Source organism: Epinephelus moara, chromosome 21, assembly GCF_006386435.1.
Source record: "Epinephelus moara isolate mb chromosome 21, YSFRI_EMoa_1.0, whole genome shotgun sequence".
NCBI classification, from domain to species: domain Eukaryota; kingdom Metazoa; phylum Chordata; class Actinopteri; order Perciformes; family Serranidae; genus Epinephelus; species Epinephelus moara.
Window position 1 is genome coordinate 37,310,293 of NC_065526.1, and position 19,415 is coordinate 37,329,707.

At 40.8% G+C, this 19,415-nt stretch overlaps 2 protein-coding genes across 6 annotated transcripts in view; both read right to left on the reverse strand.

The window, feature by feature from the left end:
- LOC126408971 (uncharacterized) overlaps window positions 1-10,032 on the reverse strand; it is a 21,878-nt gene extending 11,846 nt beyond the window's left edge. For both annotated transcript variants that reach the window (XM_050074800.1, XM_050074801.1), the window contains exons 1-2: window positions 9,788-10,032; window positions 2,814-3,949 (exon numbers count right to left, since the gene is read on the reverse strand). In XM_050074800.1, the coding sequence (XP_049930757.1) occupies window positions 2,814-3,949; window positions 9,788-9,956 (1,305 nt within the window). In that variant the 5' untranslated portion in view covers window positions 9,957-10,032. The remainder of the gene's footprint in view (window positions 1-2,813; window positions 3,950-9,787) is intronic.
- A 600-nt stretch (window positions 10,033-10,632) lies between these two features.
- On the reverse strand, window positions 10,633-17,412 carry atg10 (ATG10 autophagy related 10 homolog (S. cerevisiae)). Of its 4 annotated transcripts, none has more exons than XM_050074869.1 (7): window positions 17,359-17,412; window positions 14,938-15,044; window positions 14,687-14,833; window positions 14,226-14,409; window positions 12,864-12,961; window positions 12,640-12,734; window positions 10,633-12,454 (listed from the first exon to the last, which is right to left on the reverse strand). In XM_050074869.1, exons 2-7 carry the CDS (start codon window positions 15,040-15,042, stop codon window positions 12,331-12,333), a joined length of 753 nt encoding a protein of 250 aa, XP_049930826.1. In that variant the 5' UTR covers window positions 15,043-15,044; window positions 17,359-17,412; the 3' UTR covers window positions 10,633-12,330. The 4 variants fall into 4 exon arrangements, with proteins under 4 accessions (XP_049930826.1, XP_049930822.1, XP_049930824.1 ...); XM_050074865.1 differs by having other exon boundaries at window positions 12,640-12,737; XM_050074867.1 differs by having other exon boundaries at window positions 12,640-12,737; window positions 17,378-17,396.
- Window positions 17,413-19,415: the final 2,003 nt, after the last annotated feature.

Consider the following 19,415-nt stretch of genomic DNA (forward strand, 5'->3'; position numbering starts at 1 on the left):
TTGTTTTTCTTCAGCCATTCAGAGGTGGACTTGCTGGTGTGTTTTGGATCATTGTCCTGCTGTAGAACCCAAGTTCACTTTACTTGTTTACTTGTGTTATCTTTGACTAATGTTTAAATTTGTTTGATGATCTGAAACATTTAAGTGTGGAAAACATGCAAAAAAGTAAGAAATCAGGAAGGGGGCAAACACTTTTTCACACCACTGTATATGTATATGTATGCATGTATATATATAGATATATATAGATATATATTGGTCTATCTTTTGATATTGTATTGTATTTTGTGCTTCAAGATTTTCTATTATTCTATTCTTTTTTATTATATTTAGACTATTCGATGTATCACTGAGGTTGCATTTATGAATGATCCATATTTGTATTGTTTTTAATGTTAATCTGAACCAGCTGGTTTCTGTTAAAAGGGACACACGCCCACAAACCATTTAACACTGAGGACGGTTATGAGCTGAAACGCGTCCGTTCGACTGCTGCTGTGCAATCCACTATACTAAAAAGTATTATACTTATTAGTGAGCGCTGTCGGGTTTTTCCTGCTTTGCTGTAGTTTTTTGAACTGGCACCCAATTACACTTTGAGACTTTTGAGTGAGCACGCCAAGTTTGCTGAAGACTTATCTCCATACACAACAGTACTAGCCAGCTGGCCCTGACCACCCCAAGACGGCGGTGACGTTGACGCATCGCTGAAACGTGCCGAAGCCGTCAACGAGGTATCTACTGTATATGATATCTATGGCACTGACGGTGACGGTGCCTAGCAGCAGTCAGCAGTTGCTCTCCAATGCTACAGTCATCATCATGCTACCTAGTACTAAAAGAAAATCCGGTTTTCAAAAAAGGAAAGAGAGAAAGGAGAGAGAGGAGAGGCAAAAGAAAGGGTGTCAATATGTGACCCAGTTTTTCTCCAAGAAAGGTGGGTAGCCTATAGTCTGTGAGTGGTAGAAATGAACCTGTTAGCTTAATGTCCATAGTGACATAAGCTAGCTACAGACTAGCGTTAGCCTACTTTCAATCCTTTTTAACCTACATTTAATCAGTGCAGGTAAATATTTAGCAAGACATTCATATTAAATCCGTTGTCCCTGCCCCTTTTACCAGACTCAACAACAGATGAGTCAGAAGCAGCAGCCCTGTCTCCCCATAACTTTACCCCTCCCCGTCCCAATGAAGAAGGTGAGCAACATTGTGCTGAATGATATGCCAGTTAGCATCATTGCAGGGAGTCTGTGGGAATTTCTCTCTCTCTTTTTTACCATTACAAAAAAGAAAACAAAATTTTTTTAAAGGACAGAAATTCAAACAAATTATTTTTCCACATAATGATTATTATGAAACAAAAACAGCCTTCAACTGTCTGTACTGGATGCTGGGCAGTTGGAAACATTAAGTATCCTAACTCAGCCTGTATTAAAGTTACAGGCAATATTAAAATAATCCAGTTAGATGCTTTCATTTAGATTGAATTATGTCTTTCATTAATGTTAAGAGAATTTTCCATTTTGGGATTTTACAATAAAAATTACATTTAGACTGTAAAAGATGGCCTTTAGCACATTTTTTATTGTGGCTTGTAATCTTGCATCAAATAGTGAATTGCATACTGTATGCAGACTGTTGCATGTACAACTCACTAGCAGTAAATATTGTACTGGTAGTATTGAGCTACAAGAAGCAAGACAGTTACAAGCCTTCAAAGTTAGAGTTATGTAAAGCTTTTAATGGGTCAGTTAGGTCCTAGAGATGTGGTGACAACAGCTGTGCAGGGGGGGCCCAATGTGATTTTTTTGTTCATGGGGCCCAAAATTCCTGGCGGCGTCCCTGAGTAGAGTAATAGAGCATTGCTTTAACTTCCATGTTGTGCTACATTCCACTAATAAACACATTTCTGCATCAAAATAAGACTTAAAATAAGTGTCTTCTTCTCCTGAATCCAGTGCATCTCATATGGATATGAATCTGCTGCTGTCACTGATGTCCAGTGTCTTGTTGCTGGACAAGGACAGGGATTCAGTGAGGTATTGTTAGCAAAGTTATCCTGGACACTCATTCCATATCTGTGGACATTATTCTTTTTGGCCTTCATGCATTGATTGTTCTGTAGATTGTCAAGTTTTTTTAAGGTGGTATAACAAGTTAGTTGAGTTGCTTTGCAGTGCAGACACAAGTCTCAAGTACTCCTAAAATTGAAATACTTGTAAACAACGGATGATGGTTGATGACAGGTGATTTTATTTGGCCCGTCAGCATCTGCAACATTCAGGAAAATATTTCACAGGTAGAAAGACATAGGTAGACATAAATAACAACATGGCACCTGACATACAATCCTGTATTGCCAAACAGTGCACTAAAAGATGGTTCTGAAGACATTTTAGGAATAGGAATAGGATTTTAGAAATAGGCAACACAGTAATAGAATGTAGATTCATATTTGATCAACAGTGCCTAGTTTTAGTTTTACTGCTTGATCTGCATTTGGTGTGTGCAAGAGTGTGTGAATGTTTCTCCAGATCCGCTCCTATAGTGTTTGTGCCCATGGTGGCGGGCATGTGAAAATATAACAGCAACAGCCCAAGAGTCACAGAAAATCTGCTGGATTTTCGCTGGCAATTGAGCAGAGATACTGTATCTGAGCATCTTTTAAGATGGAGGAAAGTTTACCATAGCTCATTTACACTTTACACATTTACACACTCTTGTGGGCCTCTCCAGTTTGGGAGCCACTGTACTTCACTACAAGATGTGCATTTGCTGGTGTGACAGAAGGAACATTCAATCAGTTTCTTTACCTGTACTGGATCGAAGAGGGTAGGCCATCTCTCTCTGAATTCTGCCACTGTCATGGACTGGCCGACTACTTCCCTCCTTCTATAGCTGTATGTTCTGGACATCATGTCATTGATCATCTGACCATTGTCCTTTGTCCTGCTTACTGCAATAAGCTCCAGTCTCACATTCTCCAGGCTTTCATCAGTTTCGCCGGCTGGATGTGGGGGAAGGAAGTTCACCTCAGCCTTCCTTGGTTTCTTGATATTTTTGGCAGGTTGTCTCTCGCCCTCCTGCTTGTGTTTCAGTGAATTTATTAGCAGTTCAGGGTTTCCGTGTGCTTTAAGTTTGCTCCGATAGTTTGCACACTTGTATTTTAGGCTTTGCTGCCACCCATAACATCCATTATAAGAGCCAGGCTCCCTCAAGCAGGGATGCTTCTCTATTAGCGCCTGTGCAACGGCAGTCCTCTGTGGATCATTGGGATAAGCTGTGTAGGAAAACATGGCCTCCGCCAGGCGCTCCAGAATGTCAGATTTGACACTAGGTGATGTCAGCAAAATTCCGTCTTTGAGAAACTTTTCATTGCCTTGCCTCAAAGCCATCTCCGTGTTGTAGGAGAAGGTTGGAATGGGAAAGATGGCAGGCCACAGGCTTTGCCTCCCAGTGGCAGGGGAACTGGGAATCACAGCATCCTGTGAATCCACAGAGAGACGATCATCTACAGATGACGTGTCTGATGTGTCAGGGTTGCGCTCCTGAGGGGCCGTGGTCATTAATATACCTGGTGATAATGGCACGTGCTCTACTTTGACTATGTCTTTATCCTTCAGGCTACATGTAGAGGTTATTGTGAGGGAGTTATCAAAGTCAGCGGGTCTGCGCTCCTGAGGAGCCGCTGGCCTTGTTATACCTGAAGGTGCTGGCAGGTGAACTACTTTGAGTGTGTCTTTATCCTTAAGGTCACCTGTAGAGGTTAGCGTGAAGAAGTCATCAAAATCAGCATCTTTGTACAGAAGGCCTATCTCTGTGGTGATGGAAAAAGCTTGTTTAAACACTTTAATCAAGTCCTCCAAAGTTGAAGGGAGGCCGTTTTGGAAAGTTATCTTCTTGATATCGTGCTCGATGATGACTCGAAATCTCATGGCCTCTTGCGTACCTGTAAGTAAAAACAAACAAACGAACAGAAAAAAATAACAGTTAGACATAAGCCCTTTTTACACAGATATCACGCTACAGGGCCACTACTAATTACCTTCTTTATGCTACCTTTGTATTTTTACACAGAACCAAACAATGGTGGCATCATGCTGCTACAGAGTGTGATTTTAAACAGCATGTTAGCATTGTGGAATCAAAAGAGGCGTAATAATTGTGACATGTAAAACAGCGTTGGCCTCTAGTGTGACATATAACATATGCGTTGGCAGCATTTTACAGACAAAAACAATGGCATAACATGGCAATTTACCATTTACCATCCCTGTTATATGGCAGTTGATCTTGTCCTCTGGTTGGAAGGTAAGGAGCTCCCAGACTTGCAGGACTGCCCCTTAAAGTTGGAGATTCGAATCATCAGTCGAAAACCCCTCAGTCAACTGGAATTCCCTCAAATCGAGCAGCCTTTTTTTTCTTTTTGCGAGCCAGCGCACTGTGCAATTGCAATGCAATTCTCTGGACAATCTGGTCCCCAGATTTCCCTGCAGAATGAGCGCTCTTGATTTTCACGCTACTCTTTGGTACAGACAGCTGCGGATGTGATGCAGCTGCACAGAGGAAGAGAAACTTTCCACTGAAAGGCTCTGAAATAACATTATCTCCTCTCTTCTGCTTGGAATCAGTGAATTTACAGCTCACAGGTACTTAATATTACACAGTGTCTGGCTTTTGTTTTGATATTAAGTGTGGGAAAAAAAGGTTGCTGCCCATTTCCGATTTGTTGTTAGAGCCATTAGCTTGTTTACTATATCACATGAATGCTGTTGTCACACTCAACGTCCCACTTTCAAAATTTATTTTGAAAAAACAAACAAACAACCTAATCTTCCAATATTTGCATTAAACTTATTTGACTGACATAAATCTGAGCCTGGTACAGCCCTACAAATCTCACTGTTTTCCCGATTTGCAAATATTTTCAGCCACTGCTCTTCTTCTTTGAATTAGGCACTAACTGCTAACAGCTACTTTCTAAATCTCCCGTAGTGGATCGGATGCGTAACACGTCGTCAAAATGTCACACCTGTACCACCCATGACATCACCCCACCATCTGTCCCTCTTATACAGACATTAGTTTGGCACTGTTACTACCTCCATTCTCAGCTCAGAGGCGAGACAACTTCCCCAATTCTGTGATTGCACCGTTTATACAGAGCGGCAATGCGGCATAACAGCGTGAAATTTCTGCCTTTACGAGGCAGTGTGAAAGGTTCTATTGGCAGGGTGAAATGTTTACCTGTGGTTTGTAAAATTGTTTTCCAATATCTCTCTTTTCCTGTGAAAGAGGATTTATCTCTGTAACTTTAAGCTGCATTCATTCACTTCTGTCAGTTAGAGAGCACAGAAACATATACACAAGCTGACAGACATAAACCCAAGTCACTGACTTAAGAAGTTGGTATACTTGCTGTGTCTCTAGGCACCTGATAAACATAATTTCAATATTCCTTAAGTAAAACCTTTGAATATCTGGTAAGCACTGTATACAGGGCTAAAAAAATTAACACCCACCAAGCACCAAATGTGGCTAGATTTTCCATTTGGCGACTAAATCTCGGAAGGCTATCCGCCACATTGGTGGCCACACTGGTGGCCACACTGGCCACATTGGCAGGTAAATATATATATATATATATATATATATATATCTATGTCTGTGATTGGTTGTTCCTCGTCACATGACATGCAGTGTATGCTGCTACGTTACAAAAGTTGAACCCAATTTATCTCAGGGTGCAGCCATCACGCCCTGAAAAAAGGCGCTCAGGAACACGTACGCGACAACAGTGTCACTCTGGCGTTTGAGCACGCCTGCCATGCGTCTACATTGAAAACAATGAATTTGAGGGTGTAAAAAACACGTCATGTGTGCAAACCCATACAGCAGAAAGCATGAATTACAAACTTTTTGCATTAAGAGACATGGAATTTTCTAGGGAGGGACTGTCTAACAAAAATATGCAATTGGTTACATTATGGGAAATGAAGGATTCAGTATGTATTTACACAATAAATTTTATTGGACTGAAAAAGGCAACTTTTAAACCCTACCAGGTCTTCATTAGGCAAATAGCCAACATTACAAACAGCAAGGTATACACAGACACCAGATTCAATAGGCACCAACTTTAATAGGCAAAACTTTTATCAACAAAATTCAAATGGACAAAATTTTATTGCAGATAGTGCATGTCTGCTCTACTGCTGTACACTTAATATGTTAATCCCAACGCATTCAATTCAAACTTGTGCCAGTTGAAGTGGTATGTAAATATATTATAAAATACAAAAATCGACACAGCATAGTATTGCAATATTTTGCATGGTGATATTGTATATGAACGCCAAGTATCGACCTTTTATTATATATATTAATGTTTTCAAATACACACTTTCATACAACTTTTGGTACTAGAATAAAAAAAAAAAATCAATTGCTTTTTTCGGTCCACTAGAGGGTGCTGATGTGTTTTTTTCCCTGGTAAAGTCCCAGTCAGCAGCATTTGGCAGGAAGTTCATCAAACAAAGATGGAGGCACCAGAGAAAGAAATCAGAAATGTGCCATTGACGTTTCCATCAACTGTCTGGACATATTTTCGATTATTTACCACAGAAGGAAAGGAGGACGAGGCGAGTGGAGCGGAGCAACGAGCGGAGCTTCAGAGCTGCTTTTCTGAAGCAAAACAAAAGTTTACATGTTCTAAAAAAAGAGAAAACATCGCATGCCCTGCGATGTGACTATCACACATGCGCACATCGCGATGGCGATGTTCAAACGATAGCATGCGTATGCGTAATGACGTGAGGCATTACGTGGTATTGGGTTGGTCATAGGCTGTACTCGCTGATGCTCGATGCCGCATTTTAGGCAGTATCGGAGGCATTTCCGATACTGGTATCAGTATCGGTACAACTCTATCGGAAATGGCAAGTGAGGGAAAGGCACACAATTGTAAGTCGTAATTACTGATATGTTACTGTTGTTCTGTCACGGAATGTAGTGTTTTCATGCGTAGTTTAACCTTCAAACCCGTGGTCAATGTATTAATATAGAGCCCACTTGAAAGTAAGGTCCTGCTAGATGACAGCAGTGTCAGCGCTCATAGATAATAAACATGTGTGTATGAGCGCTCAGGCTGCCCCACTGAGAGCAGCCTCTCACGGGTAGTCCTTTTGAAATTCATGGCTGATATCTCTGTAGTGGTTAAATATGAAATGTAATTCATTTGGGGTATGTCTAAAGGGCAATATTCAGTCTCAGTACATATTATTATATTATTAAATGTTGTAACATTGTTAATGTAATTGTTGTTCTTTGGATGTATTCTTTTGCTTATTTATGTGTTTTACCATTCAATAATGATTTTAAGAATTTATTGTAATTCATTTATTGTATTTAAAGATTAATTGTATTTATTGTAGTATTTATTCAACAGCATTTTAAATATTGATTATCTGATATGAATTGTATACCTGATGTCTGAAGTGTGGCTGAATAAAATTTTCCTCTTAACATTTGACCTGTTTGATCCTCATTTCGGTGAGGACAGACTAAATGAGAAACTACTGTCAGTATAATCCAGTACAGTTCAACAGCACCACAATCTACAACTCAACACTTCAATAAAATGTTAGACTTAATACAATATTAAACTGCTTTTGTTTTTTCTAAGTGTACCAAGTAAACTGTCAAGTCTACATAAAAATGTAGACAGAAAGCATAATGATGAGACAAATGCAGTGATGGACAATAACTAAGTATATTTACCCAAGTAGCTACTGTACTTAAGTACAAATTTGATGTACTTGTACTTTGGGAATTTCCATTTTGTGATACTTAGAGGGAAATACTGTACATTCTACTCAAGCTACATTTATTTGATAGCTATAGTTACTTTTCAGATAGTTTGTTTTATATGTTGTAAGTTTCATATTTACATGTTGATGTGCGTTGCTATAGATTAGACTAGTACACTAGTCAAAGGTGTTAAAATTAGTTCTACCATGACAACATTTAAATGCTGCTCACATGTAGCCTATGTGTAAATTGATCAATTAATACTCAATACATATTCATGTAGCTATATGATGATTACAACGCTTAAAAATGGGTCACTATGCATAATGAGTACTTTTAGTTTTTCATTTTAAGTAGGCCTACATTTTGCTGACAATACCCATATACTTTTACTCAAGTCAGATTTGCAGCACTTTTACTTGTGACTCAGTTTTTGTTCTTTGTTGTGAATTTAGGGTTGGGTACCTAAACTCGGTACTTTTTGTACTTGCTACCGATTCACGTCGGTACTACCGAGTACCGATTCGGTGCCAAATTTTGGTACCTGAAGTGGAGGCGGAGCGAGAGCGCATGACTTGCACCTCAGACTCAGCAACAATGGCGAGCCGAAAGCGGTCCAAAGTCTGGCTGCATTTCACGCCAGTCGACGGAGACAGTGCTCACTGCAATATTTGCAACGCAACATGCAAGGCAGGCGGGGGAAACACTTCCAATTTAAGGAATTGTATTTATTTCTATTTAAATCTTTTTATTGAATTTTCAAAATAAATGCATGTGCAGCACTGTTCCTAAATGTTCTCAATAAAATGTTGAAACTGAGAAGTTTAGACTTTAAAAAGTACCGAAATAAGGTACCGTTTGGTACCGGTACCGAATTCCTGATACCGTATCGGTTCAATTATGAACGGTACCCAACCCTAGTTGTGATATTACTACTTTTTCTGGGTACTTTGTCCACAACTGGATAAACATATCAAACAATAGAGACATGCAAGCATAGCACGTCTCATCCTCATCCTCCGCTGTCTTTCTCGGATCTGCCTCCTCAGCTGGGCAGCCTCCTCCTTAGCCTGCAGGTACAGCAATCCTGCTGCAATAACTGCACCAAGACGCCTTCTCCGATCCATGTCAGTTACAAATTTTTTGCCCGCAGCTGGCTTTTGATCATATTTAATCTATTTCCAATTCCCGCACCTGGCTTCTGATTATGTGTAATCAAAACAAAAGCCAGGTGCGGGGGAAAAAGTTTGTGGAGAGTTGGTGGTTATTGTGATCGTGAGCATTGGCGAGTTGGAAATCAAAAATCAATAAGACATTTTATGAAAATATTTTGGCTATTTATATGTTTTTGTGTGTCAGTTAGGCTATATATTATGTTGAAACGTTAAAAACGTATAGGCCTACATATTAATTTCTTACAATGACAATGAAAAGACGCAGGGCTGGGCTGTTTCTATTGTTTTATTCTAAATGCATGTAGCCTACTACACAGTGCAACAGCCAAGGCGAGCGGAGGTGGTGACATCATCAAGTTCGCAGCTGTTCCAAAAGCAGAAATGACTGTACTCCCATCCTCCCGTTCTTGGGAAGTCCGGACTCCAAACTTGCCAAGTCCACAAGTCCGAACTGCTGAACTTGAGTATTGAGAAACGCCTTAAGACTTGAATGAAAAATGACGCCAACTTAGTTTTCGGAGTTATTGTGACGGAGACCTTAGAGAATTAACGTGACCGATGACAACAACACTTTTGTTTCATTTTCCGCTTTTATTTTGAAGGCCGTAAACGGCTAATTTCCGGCTTGACCAAATATGCCGCGGGACACTAAATCACCTTTTCTTAAACACCGCAAAACTACTGCTCTTTCTGTTCAGTCAGCTAGTATAGACGTAGTAACGTTACCTTGAATAATAACATAGAGCTGAGATATCAATTTAATGAGCCCAGTAGAATCAACACAATGTAGATAAACTTCATACCTGCTTTGTTGATGAGGAACTCAGACCTCTCATCTTCCAGCAGCCTCCGCTGGCGGTTAATCTCTTCTTCATAGTTTGATATTGTTGTTTCCAGCAGGGCGGATATTTCCTCTACAGCCACCGCGAGTCGCTGGTTGATATAAGTTTTCAGGGTCTGGAGTGTTGACATTTTCAGAGAAAAAGTGGCATGCGGAAAACACGTTGAAGATGTTGTGCCCCGAGCTCGAGGTAGACTGCACGGGAGAAGTATCGCGTGAAGATTCGATACCTCGCCTTACGCCAGAAACCACGTGACCATCCCAAACCAGGCCTCGTTACGTCATATGTGTATCAGAGCATCTATCAAAGATGAAAAGTGAAATTACTCTGCAAAAAAAAAAGCGGATGAAAAATGAAATAAAAACATTGCTATCCTCAGATGCTATTGCTCTGCATAGCACCACACACCAGGTTAAAGAAACAGTCAGGAAGAGTGTGCTCCACCCTTGACACACTCTTCTGTTGCCGAAACCTGTGGAGCTCTGGCTTCGTTACACTACAGTCATGCCTGAACTACCTTAACTAATTCCACACAACACTACTTGTAATCCCTCAGGTTTGGTGACATGTTACCTGGCACCGTGCTTTACAAGTAGAAATTAAAGCCATTATATTGGGTGCTATACCCCTAATTTAATTGCTGAATGCATCTGTTAGAGTGTAACCAATGCAGCCTGAATACACATGCAGTTGTCCTGTACCTTGGACTGTGCATTTGTATTGTATGCACTTCATTTACAGCACTGGGTTAAAAAGATAAATGTAGAAGATGAAATGAAGACAAAAGAACCCTTGCTAAAGATCATTAGTTTATTTTCTAGAGGTTATTTCAGAAACATGTCATTACATTCAAACTCTGGAGTGTTAGATAAATGCATCATCATCTCACTGCAGCTGTTTCCAGAGAAACCTTAGAAATATCAGCTATAAAGTGTCCCCGGAATGACTCCTAAAACCCCGAAATTAGTTAGCATCGTAGCACTCTCAGCCCCCCCGTCTATAAGTCAATGGGCTTTTGGTTAGATGCCTGAAATAAGGTCTGTGGTTAATACAAGCTTAAGAGATTGTCATGTTTTGTTCTGCGACATTAAATATGTCAGTAAATACCCCAGTCATGAATTCTGTAGCTTTTATGTGTCTTAAAAAAGGCGGTTGCTAACAAGTGGCTAAATGAGACTATAGAACATCATCACACCAAACATGGCCTTACAGACTGGTTGTGGTGTAGTTTGTTTATAACCTCATGTTAGTTTTTTACTTATTGCGATTGCATTTAGGCTTCAAAAATCATAAAGTGCTGTTCATTTGTGACGATAATCTTGCTGAACAAAATCTATAAAGAGCTTAGTTTTCTGCAGTAATCCAAAATCCAATGGAAAAACCCCACTGGCTTTTTGACGAGTGAACCAGGGCGACACTAACTTCCATGTCGGCCTACAGAAAAACTTCGTCCCTAGAGTACTCTATACAGCCTGGTCTCACTCCCAGGGCATCAAAATACAGTGCTTGGGCAGTAACACCAGGGGACACCCTTTAGTGTCTGTATGAGATGCACCAGGCTTTCAACCAACTCCACTGTAAACCCATGTGCATCATTATTAAATATTCAGAGAGTACAGTATAAAGAGCAAGAAAGTCCACTTTGAATGGGAGGAAAGGTGGATGGGTCCAACAAGCACAGCACTCTGAGCCAGGTGACGGGTGTTTGTGTTGGGTGTGAAACTACAAGTCACCATTGAGTTACTTTGTCACCTCAGTTGTTAGTCACTTGTCAAGGTTTATTTATACTCCCTTTATGTATGAAAATAGATATGTCCATTTCAACGGTTGTAAACATCACTGTCTTCATACTTCCATGCATCCGTCATGTTGGCATTGACACGACCAACAGATGGCACTAGAGGGCAGAGTCAAAAGTTTCACACAACAACAAACAAGACAGCAGCTGTGGTCTATGCAACCATTATATAAATCCCAAAATGGACAGAATTTTTTTTTCACTATATTAGCAATTTGTTCCGTTCTGCCATTATTTAATTGTCTTTGTCATCTATTAAGGTCATACATTTTATGTTTCTTGCTCTGTATGTTATTTTATGCTATGTATGCATTTTTAAATAAAATGTATTATTATTATTATAACTTGAAATAAGCTTCTCTGCCTCCACGATATCCAGTGGTACTGCTCTGTTTCGTCCGTATACATAAGCTTTCAGAAAACATACACATATGCAGACAAAATGAAGGCAGAGTACGGACAGAGGGCTCCATCTTTCTCAGTATCTAACGAGCCCTTAGTCAGCTGATGTGAGTGGACTCACGTGACCAATGTCAACCAGGATCTTTTCCTAACCCTAACCAAGTAAATTTGTTGCCTCAATTTAACTGTGACCCCTCAAAAGCAGCTGTCTATTGCCCACTTTTCCCAGCTGATAATCCAGCCTCTGTAGAGAGAGACTCCACAGTGATGCTGACAGAGAGGGAGAAGCAGAGCAGGTGCAGCCTCAGTCTGGTTTGGTGCTGCTGGGTGATGCTGCAGGACAGAGCTGGGTGGAGTACTGCAGAGGAACATCCAGACCTACCACAGGACCCACCACACTGAGCCACGACAACACGTAGTTCACTGCCCTGCCACACAAACACAGACACACACACAGTAAATACTATGAACCTGACAGATGTATGAAGTGAAGAACAATCAACCTCACTTGGCTTGCGAATGCTTCAAGTTTCATGCAACTTTAAATGTATCGAAGGACCTGATGCACAGTGTAATACTTTTTTTAGATTAGTGAATCCAACAGTAGACCTACTTGTGCTGTTCCTGAGCCGCTTGCAGCACGGGCCGCATGAACTCCTCTGTTCTACAGGGGTGTAGCATAAAGAATGGCTGACCCAGCAGGGGATGCTCCTGACACAAACAAACACACAAAACACACACACACACACACACACACACACACACACACAGAGCTCAGTGGAGCTTCAAGGAGGATGATGATGATAAAGATGATGGGTACACCTCTCCTGGTTTTACCTGCAGAGTGATTGTATTCAAAGGACTGCTCTGAAGCCGAAGCCTGAAGTTTGGATGAACAGAGCTCCACATCTCTTCTAATGACAGGCTCCTCCCCTCTGACATGGTGAAACACCAGGAAGAATATGCAGCAGATAAGTCACTGAGGGCATCCTCATAAAATACTGACATGGCTGAGATATGCAAAGGTGTGCAGTCCCTCTACAACGGCAGTGATTTATTTTCAGGAGAACCCTTGACTTGCTTGTCTTGTCTTGTCTTGTCGCATCCCTCAAGGTGTCCACAGACTTTTTCGTTATTGTTATTTTTGTTTAATTGTCTGAGTTTTATCTCTTTTCTGATTAATTCTAATGAGGCTACACTAAGGAAGGAGGTTGTATTTTCAGAACTGATAACTAGTTAACTGAGCAGGCTGCAATGTGCTGTCTATAAATAAGGGACATGCAGTTGGTTTGGACATTAGGGCTCTGTGGTGGGATGTGTATATGTTTACTTTATTTTATAGCCTTGATGTGTTCTTTTCTTTAAAGGGGCTGTATGTGAATTCAGAGTGTATGAGTTGTCTGGACACGATTCTCAACAAGGAGGTGGCTGAGCCAGCAACTAGCAGCTAATGGTGCTAACTCCATAAACAGCGCTAAACAACAACAACAACAACAACAACAACAACAACAGTGCTGACAGAGCTTACAGTGTTAACCAGTTGGGAAACTGAGGGTGACGACACCATCCTGATATCAGCAGGGCAGGGCAGTGCAAAGCAGCTAGCCAGTGGAATAGTAACATGCACGCGCAGCTGGACCAGCTTACCACAACAAACCATAGAGAAGTTTGAAATACAACACACACAGGGGAAGTGTGACTTCATTGTCTGCTCATGACACCATTATTCCACTACATCTTTACATAGCAATTAGTGCTTTGCTGCTATATTAATGCTCTCAATGTCACATACAGAACCTTAAGTGGGTGTATCACATTACATCGGCATCAGAAACATTTTTCTTCCCCTCCACTCCCCCTTTCCCTTTTAAAATGTATCTTACTTATGTTTATGTACATTTTAACACGGTGCACATTTTAAACTACCTACTTTTTACTTTTATCTAAATCATTTTTACACAAGTAATTGTTGTAATAAAATGTCTTTACAGTAACCGTACTTGTACCTGAGCACAATACTTTTTATCCCTTCAGCTAACTACAATACAGTCACACCATTCACAAAGTATACTTATCTCGAAACCCCTCACATCTACATCAAACAATACCATCTGTAAATAATCAACACATCATACTGTACATATCTGATGGTTGGAATGGCAGTGTGTGTATGCAGTGACTGTCTCACATGTAACTAACCCTGAGTGGAGGCTCTGAAATACAGCACAGGAGTACCGTAGCTGCAGGAGTGCAGGATGTGATACTCGTACTGCAGCACCTGTCTGCTGCCTTCAGACACCGGACAGTCCCCGTTATCGTCATCATCATCATCATCTATGTCACCGCTGATGCTGTCAACGTCGGCTGAGGCAACAGGAACAGACTGTGGAGGAACAGAGAACATGGAGACAGTGTTGAATGTAACGGGGTTCACTTTGTAGCATTCAGCAGCATTTAGGCTGCTGGTGTTGTCTGTGGCTGCTTCAAATCTGAAGCTGGAAATGAGCCATCAGAGGACATGAAACTTATTAATTATTAAAGGTGTGGAGATTTGGAGAAAGAAATATTTTAATATGTTAATTACAGGTTGAAGGCACAGATGGAAAATAATGATATACCGTGAATGTTGGCATGTTTTCCTCCAAAATTCAGTCTTTCACCTGTTCTGTTTCTTGCCTCTGCTTGTCAGGCCAGGGGTGATAGGAAGTGAGTGGCTCTGCATCTGATCCTTCCTGGTCCCACACTGGGGTTGAGTCAATGACGACTGACCTGAGAGCAGTCTTCCTCAGGTAGCCCTCATCTGAACCCTGAGCACGGATCAGACACTACCATTAAGCGCATTCATGGACCCCAGCAGCAGGCTGTCAGGCTCAACAGTACTGACAGGAAGTAAGTGTATGAACCTCCTCACCCGGACTGCCTCCCAGCTCCAGCCGTCTCCCAGCTGCTGCGACTGCTGCAGCAGGAGCTGACAGCAGCGACGGAAGTTCTCCTCATCAAGCACACACGAGCTCATCTCTGCACAGCAACATGGGGGAGAGCAAAGGAGGGAAATGAGAGTGGGCACAACTACAGATTACATCTTTTTAATATGGAATCAGATAAATTTTACTGAATGTAAAATCATATGCCAGTTGTGCCAGATGGGTCTCTACACAATCCAGGATTGCCTTGCAGAGTCAGTCAAATTAAAACATTATTTGAAAATTACAGAAATGGTCAGAAGAAATTTAATGTAAACCAAAACTGAGGATCAGCTGCAGCTGTAGTCCTATTAAGCATATGTACCGCTCAGAGCACTATGTCACTCTTAACCTGACCAGAGCTCAGAGGTCTGTCTGTGCCCAGTTGAGATGTGGTATCCTGCCTCTGGGAGTGGAGACTGGATGCTTTCATTCAACACAAGAGGAAAATAAAAAATGTCACCTGTGTGACCTCAGAGAGATTTAAAATGAAATACACTTTCTGTTCTACTGTCCATTTTATTACAATCTCAGATATAAGCTTTTCCTTAAATTGTCCTGATTTGTTTTCCATGTCTGATGAATGCAGACTTGAGTTTCTGTTTACAGATAAAGTGTTTCAGTTAGATCAGTTTGTGTCAAATGCTTACCAACTGCGTCTGAATCTGAATAAATTACTGCGTGTTCAATTAGTCATACTTCTATAATATTATTACTGTCACATAAATATACATATAACATAGTACTACTACTACTATTACTCATATTTCTATAATTACTATTATAGTTGTTATTGCTATTATTGTTGCTGCTATGCATCTCCCTTTATGTCTCATTTTGTTCTGCGGATTACTGTTAATTTATTATGCTGATCTGTTCTGTATGACATCTATTACTCTTCTTTCCGTCCTGGAAGAGGGATCCCTCCTCAGTTGCTCTTTCTGAAGGTTTTAACATTTGTTTCCCCATGAACGGGTTTTTTGGCCAGGTTTTCCCCATCCGCTGTGAGGGTCCAAGGACAGAGTGATGTCATAAGCTGTAAAGCCCTGTGAGGAAAATTGTGATTTGTGGTATTGGGCTTTATACTGTATATAAAATTGATTGACTGATTTGAATTTGGATTTATTGAGAGGATTGCCCCTTGAGATGTAGCATCTCTTTTTAAAGGGGGACCTCTAGACACAAATACAAAACAAATACATACACTACAAATACACAGATACATACACCTCACTAGCCATCTCCAACCCACACCCTGCACCCTCAGCTGTTGTACAAGAAAAACTGGAATTGGCTACCGTCAACTTAAAAACATGAGCAAGTTGTTTTGAGATGTGAATATAAAGAAGTCCTGAAAGAGGTAACAGATCTTAAGAAAAGAAGATTATTCCAGTCACATTGGAATGACCTTTTTCCAACATTTTTGAAAATTCTGGGGACAAAGAAAAAGGGATATTGCATATGTCTAAGCCGATATGAAGAATTACATGGAGTCAAAAACTGTTTGGAATACAAGGGACGACTGAAATGAACACATTTGAAAATTAACTTGCCTTCGAGATTTAGGCTGCAACTAATTCAGTGATTCAACAAGCATTGATAAGGTCTACATGGACACCTCAAAACTTAATCAACAACAATGAATCATATTTTATAAAGTGATCATGTTTTCTATGCACAGTACAGTAACTGCTGTCAGATTAATATTGTGCAGTAAAAAGTGGTACGATGTTTCCACCTTAACCTGAGTAAAGTAAAAGTATAAGTAAGTAGCACTTTGAGGAGCAGCTGATATGTACTGTAGATATTCTGTCATACCTGTTGCCTCATGTGCCACCTTGCAGCACACCAGCCAAATGGAGCACAGCCAGTCTGTGTACCACACTACATCCTAACAACAGTATGCCGTACACAAATGCTCATAGTAATAGTAGCACATTAAAGATCTGTGTCTTTTGTTCTTTAAATTATATATTTATAACATTAAATCTTATACTTTCTTTTTATAGCCAATTCAAGGCAACATTTTGAAAAGAAATGCATGGGCAGATCTTTACAGCGTTGGAGGGAAACGGGCAGCACAAGATGAACTGTACAGGCTTCTACGCTGGCAAAGCACTTTGTTATAACGTTAGTTTCTATAACGTTACGCATCGCAACACAGCGGACTTGAAGACGAGCCACGTTATTGTAACAGCCGTTTCTCAAACACATTTATATCGCAGTGTTACTGTTGTTGGTTTGAGGTGACAGATTAAACCTTTGACGTCCGTCAGTTAAAAACTTAAACACTCGGGAAGTTCCGACCAAAATGAATAAGCCCTTCACACAGTACAGAATATAGAGAACACACCCTGCTAGTGACTTACAGCTTTCTTTTCCACTTACAGCTGTCTTGAAGGAACGGCTCAAGCAATGTTTCTGTTCCGGGTCGTGAGATCACGTGACCGTCACCTTTTAGATTTATTATAATAATCTGTCAAACAACACATTTATACCAAAAGGCTGGAAAACGTAAAAACTGCCTAAATACCAAGAAGGTTCTTTCATAAAAAAGGGATTTTAATCAAGTATTACTTTTGTCCTTCGTCATCCTTGAACTGGCTGCGGTCTGTTGTTTGTCTTACAGCCGCTAGATGGCAGCACATACCAGGTTAGAGCTGCAGCAGCTGCAGTGGCCTGTAGGGGTGACATGACAGCGCCACACAGAGTAGGGTAGTATGTTGTCCACCATTTGACCTGCAAACACAGCAGGACCTACTCCTGCACCCAGGCTGAGAGAGTAAACTGTTATAATACCGAGGTCACGAGGTTTCACTTTAAGAGTTTTAAAGACACTTTTAAAGGGGAACGCCACTTACATTAAGAATTCCAATATGTTATTTCCACGGCCAAGGAGAGTTTAATCAGTATTTGTGAACAGAGTATGCTCTCTCAAAACCACTAACCACAGAAGTAAAGTGGAAAACACCACTGCTGCAGCACAGTGACGCTCATAGCACTCATTGGATGCATCGCGCTGCAGCTCTTAATAGGCAACCATACAAAGTTATACTACTTTCACTGAAAGGTCTGTACTTCCTCCACCTTTGCATTTGCTTAAAATCATGTGCAGACAGCCCCTGATTCAACTTGAATTTTCATCTGAAGAGCTGATTTCCAGAGCTATGACTCGCCAACCAATATCTTTTTGATCATTGTTTTTATAATGTAAGGACTGTGGGTTAAGCTTGGGATATTCCTCAGCCTCAATGTGCATTAATTGTCACACATGAGACACAGCCACAGCTACAGCTACAGAGTTCTCTTTGCATCAGAAAAAGAGCTGCTACGGGAGTTGGTATGTACAAGCAGAGAGCGAGTGGAAGAAAAATGCATTTAATTTCAGGGGTGGTGAGGCAGGAAACAGGACAGTGGTGTGAAGTGCTGCAGGGCGCCACATGCAGGAGCTCTGATGCACATCTAGCCACAGCTGGTGTGGGATTATACGATGAAAATAATAGGGTGTATTTTTTGATACTAGCTGCTCATTCTGAACTGAGTGAACGCTGAGGATCAAGCATGGCCCTTATGTATTATGAATATGTGTTTGTATGTATATCTATGTTTATGTTTAATGTCCTTTATGTTGGAACTTATACCAATGAGCTGTACTGGAAACAAATTCCACCAGCCTGGCTGTGTGGTCATTAAAAGAATCAATCATCAATCATTCCTGCTATCAGCTGTTTGCTGTTTATCCACCGCCAATGGGTCACACGTGCGGCATCATCAACAGCCCCTCCCATGGCAGAAGGGATTCATTCTTTTTAAACCAAAAGGTTCCACCAATATGTCTACCCTACGAGGCGGAAAATTGGGCACCTCGGATCAACTCGCCAATCCGGCTCTGTGTGTCTAAATGCTCGCAGCTTGCCGGCAAAACGGCCCAACATTCGCCGAAAATCTGGCAGAGTAAAAGGGGCTATAGTCAGCTGATAAGAGGAGGCAGTGGGAGTGGGATGGAGAGAATTGTGAATGGATGAGCACAAAGAAAGTCTTCCTGATTGAACTTAAGTTGAGCTTTATTAGAGACAATGGAAGTTTATGGCAGTTTTCCCAGCAGAGTTCAAATAACGGTAACCATTTATAACAATTCAATGAACACGACCTTGACTCAGATAGCAACAAAAAATGGATGGATGGATTAACCAGTTGAAAATAATTAATTTATTAAGTCTGTTAAGGTTTTGCTCAAAATCAGCATTTGCGCGTCTGATGAACTTCCTCACAACTTAAGTAGTGACAGTGCTACAGTGTTGTTTCCTGAAACTCCACGAAAAAAGTATTCAACAGCCTCCTGCACAACAATCCACTGTAACAGCAATCCTACTGTATATCTCTTGACACTATTACAGCTGCAATATATCACATACTCAGTTTTTTA

Bases quoted from the DNA above. Each gene is read 5' to 3' on its own strand.
- atg10 (XM_050074865.1), bottom strand. From the start codon at position 15,042: ATGAGCTCGTGTGTGCTTGATGAGGAGAACTTCCGTCGCTGCTGTCAG. The intron at 14,410-14,686 runs GTGAAAGACTGA...GTTCCTCCACAG, and splicing joins AGAGGCAAGAAACAGAACAG to TCTGTTCCTGTTGCCTCAGC. The intron at 12,962-14,225 runs GTTAGTTACATG...TCACCATGTCAG, and splicing joins TTTCAGAGCCTCCACTCAGG to AGGGGAGGAGCCTGTCATTA.